Here is an 18,539-nt window from a genome sequence, read left to right on the forward strand (position 1 = left end):
AAATTGTGACTCAAGACTCAACTAGTCAGAGTCTCATTCAGTATTAATGACAAAAAAGCTAGATACTGGTAACAGTTAGGGATGTGGAAGATCATTCAATGGAAATAATTACTATTTGAGCTGCAAAGCCGGTGACCATGTTGTTTCATTGTACAGTTGTACTAACACCATTAATCTTAATGAAACCTCATGATATCAAGCCCTCAATTAATTGAGTGCAAGCAAAGCTAAGCTTCCTAAATAGCTCTTCCAACTTACTATATATAGCAAGGCCCGTGGAAGTTATTAAGCACACCAAAGCTCAAACCAAATTGTAATTTGGTTTAAGTGTTTTTTATACCATTATTCAGTTGCAGCATAAGCAGGGTTCTCAATGCAGATCCGTCCTGCTTTCCAAGGAGCCCTTCTGGGTCTCTTCTTCTGCTTGTTTGCTGTAAGCTTCTGCTATGCCGACGATAAGACGGTTGAGGTAGCTGGAGCGGCAGACAAAGCTTTTTCAGGTGAGATATGTATATAGCTAGCACAGAACAATGCCAAAGCTAATTGTTAGTTGCTTATTTCATTATATAAGACTATTAACACCATTTGTCATTTCAAAGTTGTTTAATAGGCTCCATATAGAAGTTCATTTTCTTTTTCATTTGAATGAGGAAAAGTTGAGTTTTCTTGGCATTCAAGGTACTTAAATGTTTTCTATTGGCTTTGGTCACTACTAAGACTGATTTTATACAGCAAGAGATATCCTCATTAATTCTCATCATTCCTCAAAGCTATTTTGAAATAATTACTTACTGTAATCAAGGTTATTTTGTTTTTTTTTTTTTTTCTAATAAATAATAAATTAATAATCATGTGCATCTCTTTTATGCATGTCTAAAATGAAGAGTTCAAAACAACAGAGGCTGCAGAGCTCAATGAAGAAGAGAAGTTTGCAGTTCTTCCTCCAAAGCCATTCTTCAAGAAACCACCTCTTCACAAGATTCCCATTGTCAAGAAGCCATTTCCACCAAAGCCCTTCTTTAAGAAGCCATTGCCACCACCTATTCCCATTGTCAAGAAGCCATTTCCACCAAAGCCCTTCTTTAAGAAGCCATTGCCACCACCTATTCCCATTTTCAAGAAGCCATTTTCACAAAAGCTCTTCTTTAAGAAGCCATTGCCACCAACTATTCCCATTGTCAAGAAGCCATTTCCACCAAAGCCCTTGTTTAAGAAGCCATTGCCACCACCTATTCCCATTTTCAAGAAGCCACTCCCTCCACCAGTACCAATTTTCAAGATTCCACCCTTTAAGAAGCCAGTTCATCCCCCTATTCCAGTCTTCAATCCTCTTGATTATGGCCCAATCCCAGAAGCTTATCCCACTTTTCCATCTCCTCCATTCCCTCCACATCCCAATCCTTGAGAAGCCACTTCTTCCACATCCCGATCCTTGAGAAGCCACTTGCTCCCTTAGGTCCCTAAAGATATATATCCTAGTACTTTCTCAAGAGTATTATTATGGGGGTGGAACTCATCTATTGGAATAGAATAATTGTCATTGGAACTTTATCATTTGAATGAAATATTGTATTTGCTCTTGCTGTTGTATGGCTACTTTGTAATACCAGCTTGTAATTTATCAGTTGAAAAATACTTATTGATTTATTCAAAACAATCAACCTGCAAAGCCGTACCAATGGGATCAGCACATAAATTTTGTCTGAGATAATACTCAAATGGTAAATTGTTAAAAGCAAGAGCTGTAAGACCTCCTTAATTCTATTAAGAGAGCAAAGAACAAATTATATTTATATAAATTTTACTCCAGAGCACAAACACTAGTCCATTTATGTTCCTCCACAAAACCAGGATTTGGTTGAAATCCTGGAACCATATAGTAGTGCCAGGCATCTTTGTATGACCCTAATGCTAAGTACTTAATAATGAAACTGTAGAATCTCCTTATCATGGACACCTTACCCTTAGTCCTCATTACTAGCTAGTGTAACATTTTGATGGGCATTTCACAAACCCTTTTACTTTTTGCTCTTTATTCTGGCAAGATTAACCACATTTCTTGGACAATATGAATATGTTATGATGTGGTGTGTTTTTTACATTCTCTCTTTTTAATTGTGATGACATGATGTGACGTGCCGAAAAAGAAAGTAGGAAAAAGAAGTTGGATTAGTAACATTTTTCATCATACAAACCAAAATTTGTCAAAATTGGGGGCCATAACATTACTCTTTCTCAACATAATCATGTATGATTGACAATCAATCCATTAACATCCTCAACTGGAAATCATGCCACCGATTTTCTGGTTCCAAGTAGAGCACATGCCTTTTCTTTTTGATATTTCGTCCTGGGGAGTAGGGAGTTATTAATGCGATTCAATATGTACTGTATTAAAACATAGGACCACACTTCGAAGTTGATCCTAGATGTCAAAATTTATTGTCTTTAAGACTAACTTCCAACTGATATACCCATGCTCACCAGTCGAACTCTGTACATATTTAATTACCTTCCAAGGATGTGTAATCATGGGACCCTCATTCTTAAGTTTGAAGAAAAGAGTAGGGGCATGCATATGTACAAAAAAATGGCCAAATACATTTGTACCGAAAAAAAGAGAGGCCAAATACATGTTCTATAAATCTTTCTTCATCCAAAAAATAATAATTCAAGTGAATCATCAAAGCTAAGATACTGTATAAGCCGGACATTTGACTAGTATTACTGCACTTCTCTACTAATAAAAAACTCTCTGAATAGTCCTTATTTAAACCTAGTATCTTTTATTGCTTCCACTTGTTATAAATCAAGGTAAAGATGAATCAAGTAGAATAAATAGATATTTGATCAGATCATAAATGCTGCTACAGATTCAATGTCATCAAAACAAGGTTCGGTATCCACCTAAATATGTGCTACTGCAGAATCAATATGAACGCAGCTATTTCCTTCTCTAGCCCTTTTGTCATGTCAATGCCTTCCACTGCATGAAGCTTGTTACTTGGTGGTGAAACATGCAAAAAGAAGTTGCACAATGGTTAGGGGATCGAGATTTTTCTTGCCATTGATTTTCCACATCAAAAGATGGTGAATGGAGAGAGAGAGATAGGGAGAGAGTAAGAGATCTTGAGTTCAAAACGATGTTGTAGAAACTAAAGGCTCAGTGTAGCTTCACCCAGATTCCATGAAGTTCAAAGGACGCAAACAAGGTGGACAATAAGCAGTGCTAGCATTCTCATAGTTAAATTCCACTTGATTGCTTTTCTCATCAAGTTCATCAAATTCCTTGGCATTCTGCAACAGTAAGTGCTCAAACTAAGTTCAAAATTTGGCAGAATCAACAAGAAGACTATCAAACAATTAAATCATCAGTAATACAGAAGAATGTACATGTAGAAATACAAGACCAAAAGAACTGTAGTAGCAAAACCAACCCCGACTTTATCCAATATGAGTTAACAGAATCTTTGACGAAGATGCTATATTTTCATGTTCTTGCCCTCATAATCCAGTAAATATAGAAAAATATTCTTAGAATCAGATATACCTGAATAGATAAAATGTGAAATGTAGGAAGAAAATGAATCTTGCAGTACTCATTAAACATCAAAGTCAGCAAGAGAAGCGGAATTGTGGAAATGGCTGCAGCTGGCTTTGATTTGAGTCCAAAAAGACCAATCATAGTAATTTGCATGAGAATGATGGCAATGAGAATATAATGATGGATGTAGGGCCAATACTGTCCACATGTCTCATAAACAGTTTCATACACATCTTCAATCTGCAACATAGAAGAGGTTTATAACACTCCAGTTGATATCAAAGTGCAAACTGCTCAGTTGCAAAATAATTTTAAGCAGTTTACTAACAAAGTTGCAGGTCAGATCAAGTAATCCACATTTCAGAATTTTGGCACCATGGAAGATAAAATGGGGATATTTTCAGAAAACATTTAACTCTCAACTCCATGAGACATGCAACTAAACATTTTGAGATCATGCAGCAGCAAACAATATTCCAGGGAGGATCGGTTAAAATTTCTAGACATATATTGATAGTTAGACAATAGACATCAACAAGGAGCTGCTAAAGAGGGATCTCTTTCTAAACATATGTCGGTCACCCCAATGCCATCCAATGATCCGGAATGAACATTTTTTAAGACCCCATTTAAGAATCATCCATTCAAAAAATTTATGAATTGGAAAATATTTTTCCATCTAAATGTGATCACATAAATAGAAGAAACACAAAGTGTCCGATAAACATAGAAAGGATCATGATGAAAATCAAATGGGCAAACGGTTACCGTTTTGGCTGCTTCTTCTTTTTTTTTTTTTTTTTTGGTAGGAATGGTTCTAAAATAGGGATCTATATATAAAAGATAGACAAAATTGGGAAAATGATTCTGCTCAAACTTTATTCTTCTCATTTATGAGGTATTTATAAGAGTACAATCCTATATATGTATGTCTACAAGGACAAGAAAACTAATTAATAAACACAAACCCTAATTCTCCAATAGTAGAAGAGAAATTAACCTGGCTCTCTGATACTAAGTTAAAATTTCGGCTTTAAGAAAAATAATTATGCTCAAACTTTATTTTTCTCCTTTAGGAGGTATTTATAAGAGTACAATCTTATGTCTACAAGGACAAGAAAACTAATTAATAATAAAAAAATAACAAATCTACTCTAACTAGACTAGAACTAGAAAAACACAAATTATGGAAAGTACAATGTAAGGTAAGTAAATTAGGACTAGAACTCCTAAATTACAACTCATGCTAACAGATAGTTTGGATCATTATTCCAAATTGTGGGGTGGGTCCCAGCAAAGTTGTCCCGTTCTTTTGTTAAGAAGAGGATGTATCTCATCTCCAAAAAAGAGGATGTCTCTCAAGTCTCGTTTGATGAATAGGTTGAATGGCTAGATTCATGTGTATTCAAGGAAGAAGATAAAGAGTTTCTTCTAACTGGAAGAAGATGGGAAGAAGATGTGGGGATTGGAAGAGATAAGTTTCCCCTTACAACTAATTCATCTTCTTCCAATCTTCTTCTTTCAAATTAGAAACTTCTTTCTTCAATATACATGAATCTAGTCATTTAGCCTATCTACTCCAATCATATGCATCAAACGAGGCCTTAAGAAGGAGACTCTAGACATTAGTTTCCAGAGAATGGCCATGAGAAGGAACTATTGTAAAAGCAAGAATAGTGATGATGGAGAGTACGTAGCCTTTATGAAACGAAAGCATCCAAATTGATAATTATTTTTTTAGAATGTGAAGAATAATAATTTATGTGCATTCTTCTCCATATGGTAAAGCTTGTCAATTACAATCAATATATATATATATTTTATGACTCGAGTATCCGGATCTTTGACCCGACTAATCCCAAGGGCACGTGTAGACCCATCAATCCGGACGGCCAGGACAAACCCCCAACTCCATCGATTGTCGATAGCGGAATTGGGTGATGGTGGCCCTAACAGGAGTTTTTGCACCCAGGGGGGATCAAACGGAGGACCTTGCAAACTAAGCAAACTTCCCCAACTCGTCCTTACCACTTACCACTAGACTGACCCCTGGAGGTTGTCAATTACAATCAATAGATCTCCTATTGCTAGCCTAATTAATCCTTGAATTAAGCTTAATTTATGATTACCTTGGTTTTAGCCTAATTAGTTCTAATTTCTGTCAACATATATGAAATCCTAGGAAAAAAAAAAAAGGGTGTGATTATGCAGTTGATCAGACTTCCTACTATAAAATGAATAAACAAATATACTTCTGAATCCCTTTTCAAATAGAAAAAAAAAAATGGGTTTAACAATGCTTAAATAAAGTTATAGGCTTATAGTTAACAGGTCTAGACACAAATACTATACAGCAATACATGATGCTAATCCTATAACAGATTGTCCTATACAGTGATACGTGGTGTCCATCATATACATATACATTCGTGAACATGTTCTCGTATACGATGGGCATCATGTATCGTCATATAGGGACGTTATGGTATAATATGGGCATCATGTATCGCCGCAAATAGTGTTTGGGTCTGGACAAGGTCCTGACGACCCAGCTGCTCATGAGAGAAGGCCCCTATAGGTAACAGTGCAAGTAAAAGAAATAAACAAAATTAAAAAAATTTCTCCTTTTTTTCTCCCTCTTGTTTTTTGTTTAGATTACAATATAAATATGAGAGCAGAGGAAAGATATATAGGAATGTAGAACGCAGTCAATCACATGCACACACATAACAATAATGATAAACTTGGATAATAAATGCAAAGTTGGAAAAGTCAACCTGGATTATAAAGACAACATAGCCTAGACAGAAGTAGGCGATCAGAAATGGGAGCAGAAGTGGTGCGACAACTGAATATACCATACCAATCAGCACAGACAGTGAGACCAAAGGAATAATTCTATAGTAAGGCAATGAATAAAGATAAGGAGTTTTCTCTTTTCCACGGCCACATGTACAAGACTTTATAGCATCCCAAATAAGTAAGCCTGGTTGAAGGATCTCCAAAGAAAACCCTGACAGCCCATCTGTCAAAATATATGTCACAAAGAAATCTGCCTGAAACATTAGAAATCGAACTTAATTGATAGAATCAGTAAATTTTTTTCTCTAAAAAAAGAAAGAGAAATATCTTCATGATAACAAACATTTGTCAGAGCATCCAAAATTATTTGAAATCCATACAACGATAAGGTGAAGAAATTATTGTTTTCTTTTTAATACTAAAGAGAAGAAAATAGTGCAGATCATTGTTTGGTCTATCCTTTGGTAATTTGCTACAAACGTTTTATAGAAAAAGCACTATGGCTTTATCCGAAAAAAAAATTAAAAAATTAAAAAATAAAAAAGAATAAGCACACTGAAACAGCTTTAATATGATGAAGAGTACAAGTTAAAACAATTCACAAACAGAAGATGCCAAAAGTATCAATAAATGAGACCAACTCACTTGAGCAGTGACAGCACTAGCAAGGTGACCAGGGAAATCTTTTGGATGAGCAAAAGATTCCCCAATTTCATCTAGTAAGGACCCTGATAACAAGCTCCAAAAGAACACATTTCCCACCAGAAAATAAAAAACCATGTTGCAAGCTTTTATCTCTTCTTTGCTTTTTGAGATACAACCTGCTAGTTTAGCCATTCCAAGCATTGCAAAAGGAACAATGTATATAAACCCTTTCAGAACGGCGCTTGGAAGATACCCTGTTACAATAGAGCGTAACCCGGGTCTGTATAACATGTCAATAATAACAAAAAATTAAACATTATCTATGATGTAAAAAACATAAACATTACAGGTTAGATTTTGAATCATGCCACAACAACAAACTTCCTACTATTAAATATAGCATTCACTAGCTTTCTTGATGAATTTGAGCAAACCGTTTTTAATTTGGTTCTGTATTCTGGTCATTCCACAGTTTAATGCTTCAACAGTTATGAATTAATAGTCAGATTTCTGTGAACAGAGTTGTTGAGGTCTTAATTTCAGAACTCAAAGATTCAATAAGCACTCACAACAATCAATATAAAAAAGACAATAGAAGAAGTCTTACATCAACTGTAAAGCCATGGCCGGAGGAAACCATTTCTTTAGTTTCTCAAATTTAGCTATTCCTTGGACTGCAGTGACTGGGATAGCAAAGAAAATTGTAAGTAGAGAGGCTGCAACAACAACTCCAAGTTTGCAAAGTGGCAAAACTCTGTATGAGATTGCTAAATTTCTCCATGATACATCCCTGGGTTCTGGAGCGATGTCAGTGATCCAAAGAAGTGGATTTGAGTGCTGCTTAGATTGGGCAACTAGTGCTGCACCCAAACGAGACTTGAATGTAACAAAAGCAACAGGCAACTCCTACACACATAAAAGAACTCGGGATGTTTATTGCACGTGAATTATAGAGTATAGTTCAACAAGTTATTTGATAAATTGGAATATTAAAGTATACAAAAATACTCTAGAGCTAACCAGTTAGTAAGATAATACGGTGCTAACCACCCTTTTGGGTCCACTACACAATGTAATCTCATGATCTAAACCGTTCATATTTTAGGTATCTATTCAAAGATTAACTTTGTAAAAAATCAACCAAATCAAAAATTATTTATCCATTTGATATCATTACAATCATTTCATGTTTCATTGAAAAACTTGTGTTTGTCCATTTACATGAGCACAATTAGCTTACTAATAATTGAATAAACGATTTCCGATTTTTTATATTTTTTGCAAAGATGATATTTGAATGGGAACCTAAAAAATAAACGGTTCAGATCATGAAATTACATTGTGTAGTGGGCTCAAAAGGATGGTTAGCGTCGTATTATCTTACTAACTGGTTAGCTCTAGAGCGCTCCTCTTAAAGTATATTATGTAAGAAATAGGGACAAAAGTACTTCAAACTAATGTTATTACTGCTAACTTATTTAATATCAAGATTTTCTTCTAAGGTGAACTTTTAAATCAATCATAGTGAATTATTTAATTTTACAATCAAATAATATATTTTTTTTATAGAAAGTATTGATTTAGGAAATTGATAATTTAAAAGATTGGAATATAATAACGTTATATAGATGAGCATACAAAGAATAGAGATGGGATGTCAATATTGAAGTGAATGCCCGGAAATGATCACATGTATAACAAAGTTTTTTTTGGTCACATGTATAACAAAGTTAAGCCACCTTCAATTTTAAACCTCATCAGACCCCTAATAGCCTCCAGCAAGTATCATTATATTTTGGCAGAGAATCTTGCCTCCATCTGGACCACCAAAATTCTGACAAAATCATGTGTATGCTGCTGTAAATAGTTTCCCATTGTCAGCACATATCCCCTTACTTACTGTTAGCATAATTCAACATCACCTGAGTACTTTGAGAAGTGTGGTGTATAAACACTCAAACACTCTATCCTCATAAGTCAGTTTTCAAGGATGAGAAATATCAAGGGTTTAATTCCCATGCTGATTTGGTACCTTTGGGATGTGCAGTACACATGGGCAGTCTTCCCTTGTAAGTCAATTTTTGAAGATGAGCTCTACTTATGGTTTTAACATGGTATGTACAGAGAGGATGGGTCAAGTTTGTGTCCCCTACCCTGCGTAGAGTGGAAAAACCATGTGTCCCCAACCCTGACGCTAAGAGAGAATTTAGAATGGTCCCACATCCGTTAGCTGCCTTTGGGATGTGCAGTGCATAAACACAGACAACCTTTTCTTATAAGTTGATTTGCAAGGATGAGTTCCAACTTCCACCAACGGTTTTAAAATAGTATCAGAGCTCTTGTAGCAGGAGATCTTGGGTTTAAAACCTCTAATCCTCATACCCCACTTGTGTGTTTATTTGAAAGATGCACCTTTGGAGCTATATGCTTCTCTATGTCTGCATTTGTTTGCCTTTCCACGTGAGGGAAGGAGTTAGTTTGATACTATTTGTTGATCCATTCTCTAACAGCTTAAACTTTTGGGTTCTAGTTGGTCTCTAACATGATATCAGAACAAGTGTACCGTAAGGATGGGTTGGGTTTTTGTCTCATACACAACATGGAAGGGGAGAGCCGAATTGTCTCAAGCCCTAGCGCTGAAGGGAAGTGTGAGCCTAATCATATGGCCTGTGTACCTTAGGAATTTGCAGTGTATAATCACATGGACACCCTTTCTTTATAAAGATTGTTTTCAAGGATGAGTTCTATTCATGGGTTTCGCAAATACAACTACAATTACCATAGGAACACCACACCACCACAACAACAGCCAATTGGCACTGCCAGTGAATTCCACCACAACTTCTCACAACCATCAAAGGCACTGTTTTTATATTCCCAAATCAAAGCTTCTAGGACCAACTTAGAGTTAACTAAAGAAACATTAACCTGGTCAGCATGCTTGCATGTGCATAGGCATAAGTAGAGATGCCTATCTTTACATTCTTCTCTAATGTATCAATAAAAAGTGGTATCTCACTGATGGCTCAGGCCCCCTCCTGTTCAGGAAATATATTGATCAATTCCGATTCTTTCTTTTCCACTGATGTGGGGGCATAAAAAGAAAGAGAGGGATGGGGTTTTTCTCGGTTTTGGAAATTTACAGAACCAAAAGGTTTCAAATGTCCACTCCTAAATATGAATACACACAAGTAATCCATCACTTTAAATGCAGACTCCTTTCTGCATATGAACTTGAGAAGCATCCATTCTAGCAAACCAGAGAATCTTGAATAACAAATCTAACTAGAGGGCTCAAATACTTAAATTTGTTTTAGAACAGCAAATGACTAATAGAGATTGACAAATAACCAGGACGTTCAGATACTATAGAAGAAGGAATCACATTCCAAAACAAATTTCTTCCAAAAGTATGCCTCTAAGTATGTTGCTCAGCATATTATTTATAAACCAACAATTTAGAACTACTCAATATATCTATTGAGAAATAAATAAATAAATAAGGAGTAAAAAGAGGTTCATCCTAGAGATGAGTTACAATGCACAACTGTATTGAAATTCCAGCTGATATATGCAAATGACTAATTAGAGAATATGTTTCAGATAAAATCTACAACAAAAAGCTACAGAATTATGTAAAATTTGCACGAAAACATAAATATGTATTATTAAAAAAAAAAAAAAAAAAGAACTGGGCTGGGAAGATGGGGAAGGGAATCTGGGATTGTTAGAATACTTTTGTTAGTTGAACTAGTAAGAACAACAATGCTTTGCTTTGATCATCTTCAAGTATGCTGAAAAAGATGTAAAGAAGAATTTTCTACAGCTTCTGTATATGCATTACAAATACAAACCAAATAATTTCAGTGCCAGCATACCCAGTCTACATTTATAATGTATTATTAAGGCCATCACTATGATAATTACCTTTTCTCTGAGCATATCTTCACACTGTAATTGGTGCATCTTGTGATGAAGTTCTTCAAGCTTTTCCTCATGCAAGGCTAATTTTACAGAATCTTCATGAGATGGATCCAAGAGCAAAGGTGTTTGGTTATGTTTCTTGACCACAGACCGGTTTCTCAAGTCCTCTATCTTTCTTTCAATATGTTTTGTCTGGCTCTACAAATAAGATTATTTGTATGAGATTTCAATAAAAAATAAAATAAAATACAATAAAACTAAAAGAAGGATAAGGAACCACAACAACTATAACTGCTAACAATGAATCATAGTTCCTCTTTTACAGTAACAGTATAAACACAGAATCATTATATCGTCTTCAAGAAAATGCACCGGTGTCAAGATGATACATAGGGAACAGAAAGATATTTGGTTGTGAGACAGTGGATAATATCTTGTACTTTTATTGACTGATATCTGTATTTAAATCCTTTCTTACACATTCATGGTGAAAAAAACAATACAGTCTCACAACCAAATTGTAAGCATATGGCCAAACACCATCACCTCGGAGCCATTTGAACTTGTTTCAACGCCCATGAACAAAGTCTCACAAACCACCTCTCTTATCCCAAAACTCATTGTTTGACTACATAACATCAAGGTCCTCCACAAACAGCTCCAAGGATAATCCAAGTTTCAAAAGTGCAATTAATCTCATGAAAAAGTTTTGGGACTTTCCTTCAAATTTCAGCTTATCCATATCATATTAGTGTTTAGAAATTATGGACCAAATACAACTGTTCCACATCGAATAAAAGTGATTGTCCAACATTAGGTTTAATAAGTTGGATATCTCCTTGAATTGTACCGATGCCTTGTGAGGTAAGACCTCATTGAACTCCACAAGGTGGTTAAGTTAGGAACAATATCAATGCAACATGGGGACCCCCAAGTGGCATTAGAGTCCAGGGTTTGGCAGGAACGCACGACGCATGATCATTATTCGAGGTGGAGCAGGCACATGGCAACTCAATTTCCCAATAGGTGGAGCAGCTCAGAGAAAATTTCTAGGGGTGGTTAAAATTCTCGTCTAGGCTGCACAAGCTCAAGAAAATCCTGATTGGGAGGCAAAGTTGCAATTGCATTGCACCCTGTTGGATGATTGTGCTTGAAGATGATAGACAGTCAGAATTGGATCCAAGGTGGAGTTTAACCTGTGGGTAGATACCTATACAAATTTCTACATATTGTTTGGTGACATAAAATAACCAATTATTTTCCAATTGAAATCATGTTAAGTTAAATATATTCATTATGAAAAACAAAATGCATGCAATAACTTATATGTTTTGATAAGTGAATAACTTGAGAGACAATCATATGAAAATTACTGATCCACAAAAATAAAGCTATGACCTATGAGATTCATATACAATAAAAGAAAATAACAAAAATACCATAAAAATCCATGATTATGTGAAAATGAAACTCATCCAATTTCATTTTTTTTATTGAAAAGATTTTGTAGAAAGAAAAAGGGCACCAAGAAAATGAAGCAAATAATCAACCCAAATTGCCCTAGATGTCTTGTTACTCAGTGTTCCACCAAACACACAACAATCCCATGATATAAGTGGTAGTATTTAAGGGATGCATATATATAATATTAATATAAACAACAGAATGCTCGGCATGCAAACATAGTGAACTGATGCATGGAGTAGGTGACCTTAAAATGTTCAAGCCTTACCAGCAAGTCCTTAAATTCTCTTCCATCATACAAAGTTTGATAAGAATGGTAAGCATACGGATGATGCATAGAGAAGAATTTATCAATACAACACCCACGAGACTTGTGTTGGATGCAGAAGGGAATTTCCCGAACCAGAACAGTAAACTGATCGGGCTGATGCCTAATGTTCCGAAGTTGTTGAATCCGTTTAGCCAAAATCACATTGTATTCCTGAAGAAGAAATGATGCAGGAAGTCACCTGTTACGTAAACTTATCTGAGTGTTAAGGTCCAAGCAACATTATTAATTCCAATAACCACTATTACAACTTTGATTCATATGAGTAAATTAATTCTCAAACATATGGAATGTTAGAGTGTAACATTCACCTTGTACAGTAGGTATGCTCCATAGAGAGATATAAGCCACAGGCATGCAAAATGCACCCAAAGCCTGCAGAATAGGAAACAAAATTGGTAAGCAAAGTAAACCAGAAGCTTGTTGATATGAAAAAGATCAGCTTCTAGCAATCATACTGTCAAAGCCCACATGGGACCAACTATAAAGTGCATGTGTTAAACCCATGGGCCTAACTCATCCTCAAAAACCGGCTTTTAAGGAGAGGATTGCCCAAGACTTATATAGTGCACAACCCAACCATATCCTAGTGATGTGGGATATTTAACACCCCCCCTCAATGCCAAGGTTGGGCCCACTGCTACATGACCGAACTCCACTAAACGAGAGTCCAAATGCCACATAGCAAACCCAACCAATTCCAGGATACATCAGGTCACTATTGAATACATCGGGTCACAAAAATCAGTTGGGCCTAATTAATGCTGAGGAATACGAACCATCGGCTTTGATACCATGTCAAAGCCCATATGGGACCAACTATAAAGTGCATGTGTTAAACCCATGAGCCAAAATCATCCTCAAAAACCGGCTTTTAAGGAGAGGATTGCCCAAGGCTTATATAGTGCACAACCCAACCATATCCATGTGGGATATTTAACACATACTATCATGCACACTCAATGGAAAGATCTAATAGAAAATGACACAGATTTTGTTTACTTAAATAACCTGAAACCTTGCAAGCGATCAGGTGTACGTAAAGATGGGATGGATTCGTAGATCCAGCCCTACGTGGAGGGGGAGAGCCAAGTGTCTCCACCCTGTGTCAAGGGAGAGTGTTAGCATAACCCAGATATATCATCCTTTTGCACAAACCAAAAAACAAAAGTCTGCGACAATTTCAAATTCTCTTGCTTGCAGAAACAGCTGGAGTCAGCAACTATAGCCACAAATTCCAAATTCAAAGAAATGTATCACTCTCCTTATGAATGTTCTCATTTGCACACTTATGGAAGTCTCACCTGTTGGAACCTGGACTAATGTTGGATATTGTGAAAGAATCCAAGGAATGGTGGCTCATTTCTGTACGACCCTGGCCATTATAATTTACTGGAAGAAGTACCGCCAATCCAATAAGAGAGCAAACTACAAAGAATTTGATACTGCAAAAAAAAATAGAAAAAATATATGCATGTTTAATACTTCCTCTTTAAACAGCATCATTCTCAATTAAAAAAAAAAAAAAAAACCCAATGCACACTGTGCAAACAGGTGTAAGAATATGGATGTGCAAACAGGGAAATTCCCTTCTGCATCCAACACTGTGCACACTATATCATTGAATAAATCTTTTTTTGTTAAGAATATATCATTACAGCATTATCATTTCATCTAAACTACCAATTAATCCAATACCTTGTTTTGATGTGACCCCATATATACTTAGAAGTTAGAGGTTATGCCAAACCTTTTTCTCCAAAAATTGAAGCCATAGGTTTTGTTTTCACACTAAATTTGTAACTCTTTGTAATGACTGAAGAGAACAACTAATAGACAATCTCTGAAGAAAACAACATTGTCTGTTACATGTTTGCTTTAATCCATACTTCGTATACAACATTTGAGGAATTACTATAGTTATATTTGTGGCATTTCAGAACCGGAATATACTCTGTAAACTTTACTTCATACTCAAGTTTAAATATGCTACATTATTTTATGAGCATTAAGATACAGTATTTTCCTTAACATTATGAATTCCTTTTTTAATCTTTTTGCAAGCGTTAAAGTAAGTGAGGCTATCTTAACCTTGCTGGTGATATAAATGAGTAATGAAGTCCAAATTTCCTAAATGCATCTAATAACTTTTTCCAGCTCAGCTGTATAATGATGGAATGGTAAATATTTTACTCTTTGATGTCCCTAAACTTCAACTTTTGATGGTGACAATATAGTTCCATGATAAGCTATTTCTTTTTATGGTGACAAAAAACTCACAAATCACCCTCCTCCTCTCCTCTAAAAATCCGCTTTATCACCTCTTCAACCAATCCCTTTCTTTCTTATAATAATTTCTGTTTCATAACATTTTATATAAAATGCACATTTTTTCTCACAAACATGCACAGATAGAAAATGTGAACAAGGTCGTCTGTTTAATTTCTTACTACCATCTATACCCTATATGTCCAATCTGTGGAATAATTGTATCTAACCAAATGACCATATATAAAGAGTTAATACACAAATAAATTAACCTTGCATCTGCAATGGCACCAACATTTTAATTATTTAGCTTTAAAATGCAGCCCAATCAAGTAGATTCCATTTGATTAAAAAGACATATGAAATATATATTTACAGCTCTGCATATCAAAAACTGAAATACTTCTTACATATTCACTTGAAGTGATTTTTGAAGCAACCCAAAAAACAATTTTGTTTATTTTTACCGAAAACAACAAAAAGCACTTTTAGTTATTTGGAAGCGCCAAAAGCACTCCCTAGCATCTCCATTGGGTATGGCAATCAATGGGCGAAAGTTTATTTGTGGTACCACGTAGGAATTGTGCCTCCGACACGTAGGGTATGGTTATATCAAAATTTGGCCCGACTCAAAATCAGAGCAAATTTGATCCAACGCCAAATTAGAGCAAATTGGGACCTAGTTGGTATTTAATGAATATCGGAGTTGAGACCATCATTAATATATCAAAAGTAAAAAAAAAAAAACAAAAAAGATAGAGGTAATAAAATAATATTTTTTTGAGTTAAAAGAAGGGGAATCGAACTTTGGTGTGAGTAATTTTATTCCCTTCCAAACAACTATAATAAATAAAATAATATTTGCTATAACATTTGCATTTTTTGAGTAACAAACTTTTGTAGTGACGTGGGTTAACAAAGTACCATTTCCATTGGAGATGCTCTCACTTGAGATTAGGAATAAGAATGTATTTGACAAGAACTGAGAAAGAATAAGTGGGCAAATCAATGGACATGTCAATGGAGATGTGAAACCTATAACTATAATTAAAATAAATAAATAACCATATCCAAAATACATAATGATGACTGTAAATTAAAGAATATAAGAAAAAGAAGAAGATGAAGAATCTATTGTGTGACTAACCCGAACTTGAAGAGCCTGATGATGATAAGAGCGTCGAGGCCGCTGCTCTGGAGAATCTCATCCTCGGAGACGCGAATGGCGCGTGAAATCCACGAGACAGAAGGGAGGAAGCGGCGGGGATTGAGGTCGGGAATGTGGTGGCCGCGGCGGGGGGGCTGAGAGAGGTGGCGAGGGTAGTAAATGGGGGCGGTGGAGCGTTGCTTCTTGAGAACGGAGAAGAGAGAGAGGATGACAATGGCCAAGCCTATGTTTATGGCCGCCGAAGCTATAAGGCTTTCGGTGTTCATCTTAATTTTTTATTTGCTTGATTAATTGGAAATTGGGATTTAGATGAGTAGTAGAAAGAGAGAAAGAGAGAGAGAGAGAGAGAGAGAGAGAGAGAGGATGTTTCTGGAATCTACGATGTGTGTGTGAGAAAGAGAAAGAGAAGGAGATGAGAGAGGCAGAGGCAGTTGCAGAGTTTTGCCACCTCTGGTGCGTACGTGGCCGAGTCTCATGAGGAAGATGGCGTTATGGTATTTTAACACTAACGGATTGGACCTATGTGAGCGCGACCGAGTTTGCTGCTTTTAAGGGGTTGAACTTTGAACCTCCAAATCCAATTAATCAAACCAAAACAAAAATTAAATAGAAAATTAGAAATACAATGATAAATCACGAGAGCCACTGCAAAACTAATAAATGGACCCAGTTTTTAGTGTTCCGATCTATCTCAATAACACCGCGAGTCCATTACTTACGGCATGTTTGGTATATTGTATTAAACTCTATATAAGAGTAAATAATTAATGTAAGTTGTTTTGTGTCAATTTGTATTATTTAATTACATGACTATATAAACCAGATTGAACTTTTAATACTCTCCTTATCTGATTAACTAATATAACTCACACACTCGAGATTAGATAATACACTCTTAATTATAAAGACCTGAAAAAACAAAAACACGCTTTCTACGTGAAAACCAAGAGACGCTCTTTTCATCTTCTTCTTGTCCATCGTCCCATCACCATAGCCCAGCCTCTGGCCACCACCCCGATACCCCCTCCATCTTGTCACCTTGTCATTGGTTAAGACCAACAACCCTCCACCTCTCTCTCTCTCTCTCTCTCTCTCTCTCTCTCTCTCTTTGTCGGTGATTAAGACCAGTAAACATACAAAGCCACACGACATAGTGAGAGAGAGAGAGAGAGAGAGAGAGAGAGAGGTGAGCCCATCGATCCCAAATCGGGATACAATTATAATTGGGTTTCAATTCACCTTTGAGTGTTTTTTCATTCAATGAATATGAGTTCTGATATGATTTTTACATCTATAGCTACTCGAATTGGTAAATTTCACAAATATTTCGAGCTGTAAAAAAGACTATTAAAGACTTTAAAAAAGTCTACGTGTATTCAAGTAAGAATTTTAAGGAGTCTATAAAAGTCATGTGGTATTCAATTAAGACTTTTAAAGACTTTTAAAAAAGTCTGTAAAAGTCTCTGTGTATTTAAAAAGTCATTGACTTTTATGGAATTCATTCAGGGAGTGTATTCAATTAAGATTTTAATGGACTTTTGTAGAGTTTTTAAAAGTCATTGACTTTGGTACAGTTAATGGATTTTTAATGACTTTCATAAACTCCACATAGACTTTGACAAAATTCTATGAGTTTTCCTGACTTTTCTCATAGATTTTGAAGGATTTTTATAGACTTCTAATAACTTTGATATAATTTTTTATTATTTATTTTAGGATTTGTCCAATATGTTTTTTTATTTTTTTGTCCTTCGTGAGTGAGTGGAATGGGGATGAGCTTCAAGACCGAAATGCATGTGTTATAAATTGTCCTAATATTGCAAACAATATAAAAAGTTGGGGCTAGAATTGTAGGGATCAAAATTATTTTGTTCCATAATTTATTATAAGTGTTCTGAATTTTATGTTTTTATGTTGTTAGACTGTCAAATATTGTGTTTTAACGAGTTGTTAGAATTTGTCTAATTGAATTGACAGGTTGAGAACATTATATGATGTGGTGGTAACATTATTTCTCAAATTATGAATATATAATCTTGTGATTTTGTTGAGTACTTAAAGACTGTGAAGTGGTTGGTTTGAATATCTTGCTGTTACATTGCATTGTGGCAACGCTGTTGGTTACAATTCAGGATGAGGAGTCAATTAAATATAAGAGAAAAAGAAAATTAATATAAGAGGACATAGTAATTAGAAAAAAATAAATTAAGAGGTGGGTGAAAAAATAAGATTAGGGGGTTTAACATCACTCTTTAAAAAATAAATAAATACCACTTTTTTAATAGCTTTTTAATATTTGAAATCCTTTGAAATCTGCAAGGAGAACTCTGGAGAATTATTGACTTTGATATAACATAATTTACACTACAAAGTCTTTTAAAGTCTATCATTTAATA

At 35.3% G+C, this 18,539-nt stretch overlaps 2 protein-coding genes across 3 annotated transcripts; one reads left to right on the forward strand and one right to left on the reverse strand.

Annotated features, from left to right (window-relative positions):
* Positions 1-283: 283 nt before the first annotated feature.
* LOC147291993 (uncharacterized) lies at positions 284-1,624 on the forward strand. Of its 2 annotated transcripts, none has more exons than XM_086238859.1 (2): positions 284-500; positions 900-1,624. In XM_086238859.1, exons 1-2 carry the CDS (start codon positions 374-376, stop codon positions 1,403-1,405), a joined length of 633 nt encoding a protein of 210 aa, XP_086094985.1. In that variant the 5' UTR covers positions 284-373; the 3' UTR covers positions 1,406-1,624. The 2 variants fall into 2 exon arrangements, with proteins under 2 accessions (XP_086094985.1, XP_086094984.1); XM_086238858.1 differs by having other exon boundaries at positions 286-500; positions 885-1,624.
* A 1,196-nt stretch (positions 1,625-2,820) lies between these two features.
* LOC147291994 (Early-responsive to dehydration stress protein (ERD4)) lies at positions 2,821-16,458 on the reverse strand. The gene is made up of 10 exons (XM_086237959.1): positions 16,123-16,458; positions 14,012-14,152; positions 13,019-13,082; positions 12,648-12,860; positions 10,919-11,113; positions 7,599-7,897; positions 6,992-7,271; positions 6,322-6,600; positions 3,551-3,784; positions 2,821-3,297 (listed from the first exon to the last, which is right to left on the reverse strand). Exons 1-10 carry the CDS (start codon positions 16,407-16,409, stop codon positions 3,175-3,177), a joined length of 2,115 nt encoding a protein of 704 aa, XP_086094085.1. The 5' UTR covers positions 16,410-16,458; the 3' UTR covers positions 2,821-3,174.
* Between the last annotated feature and the right edge of the window lie 2,081 nt (positions 16,459-18,539).

Source organism: Dryas octopetala, chromosome 3 (assembly GCF_963921425.1).
Source record: "Dryas octopetala chromosome 3, drDryOcto1.1, whole genome shotgun sequence".
In the NCBI taxonomy this organism is placed as follows: Eukaryota; Viridiplantae; Streptophyta; class Magnoliopsida; order Rosales; family Rosaceae; genus Dryas; species Dryas octopetala.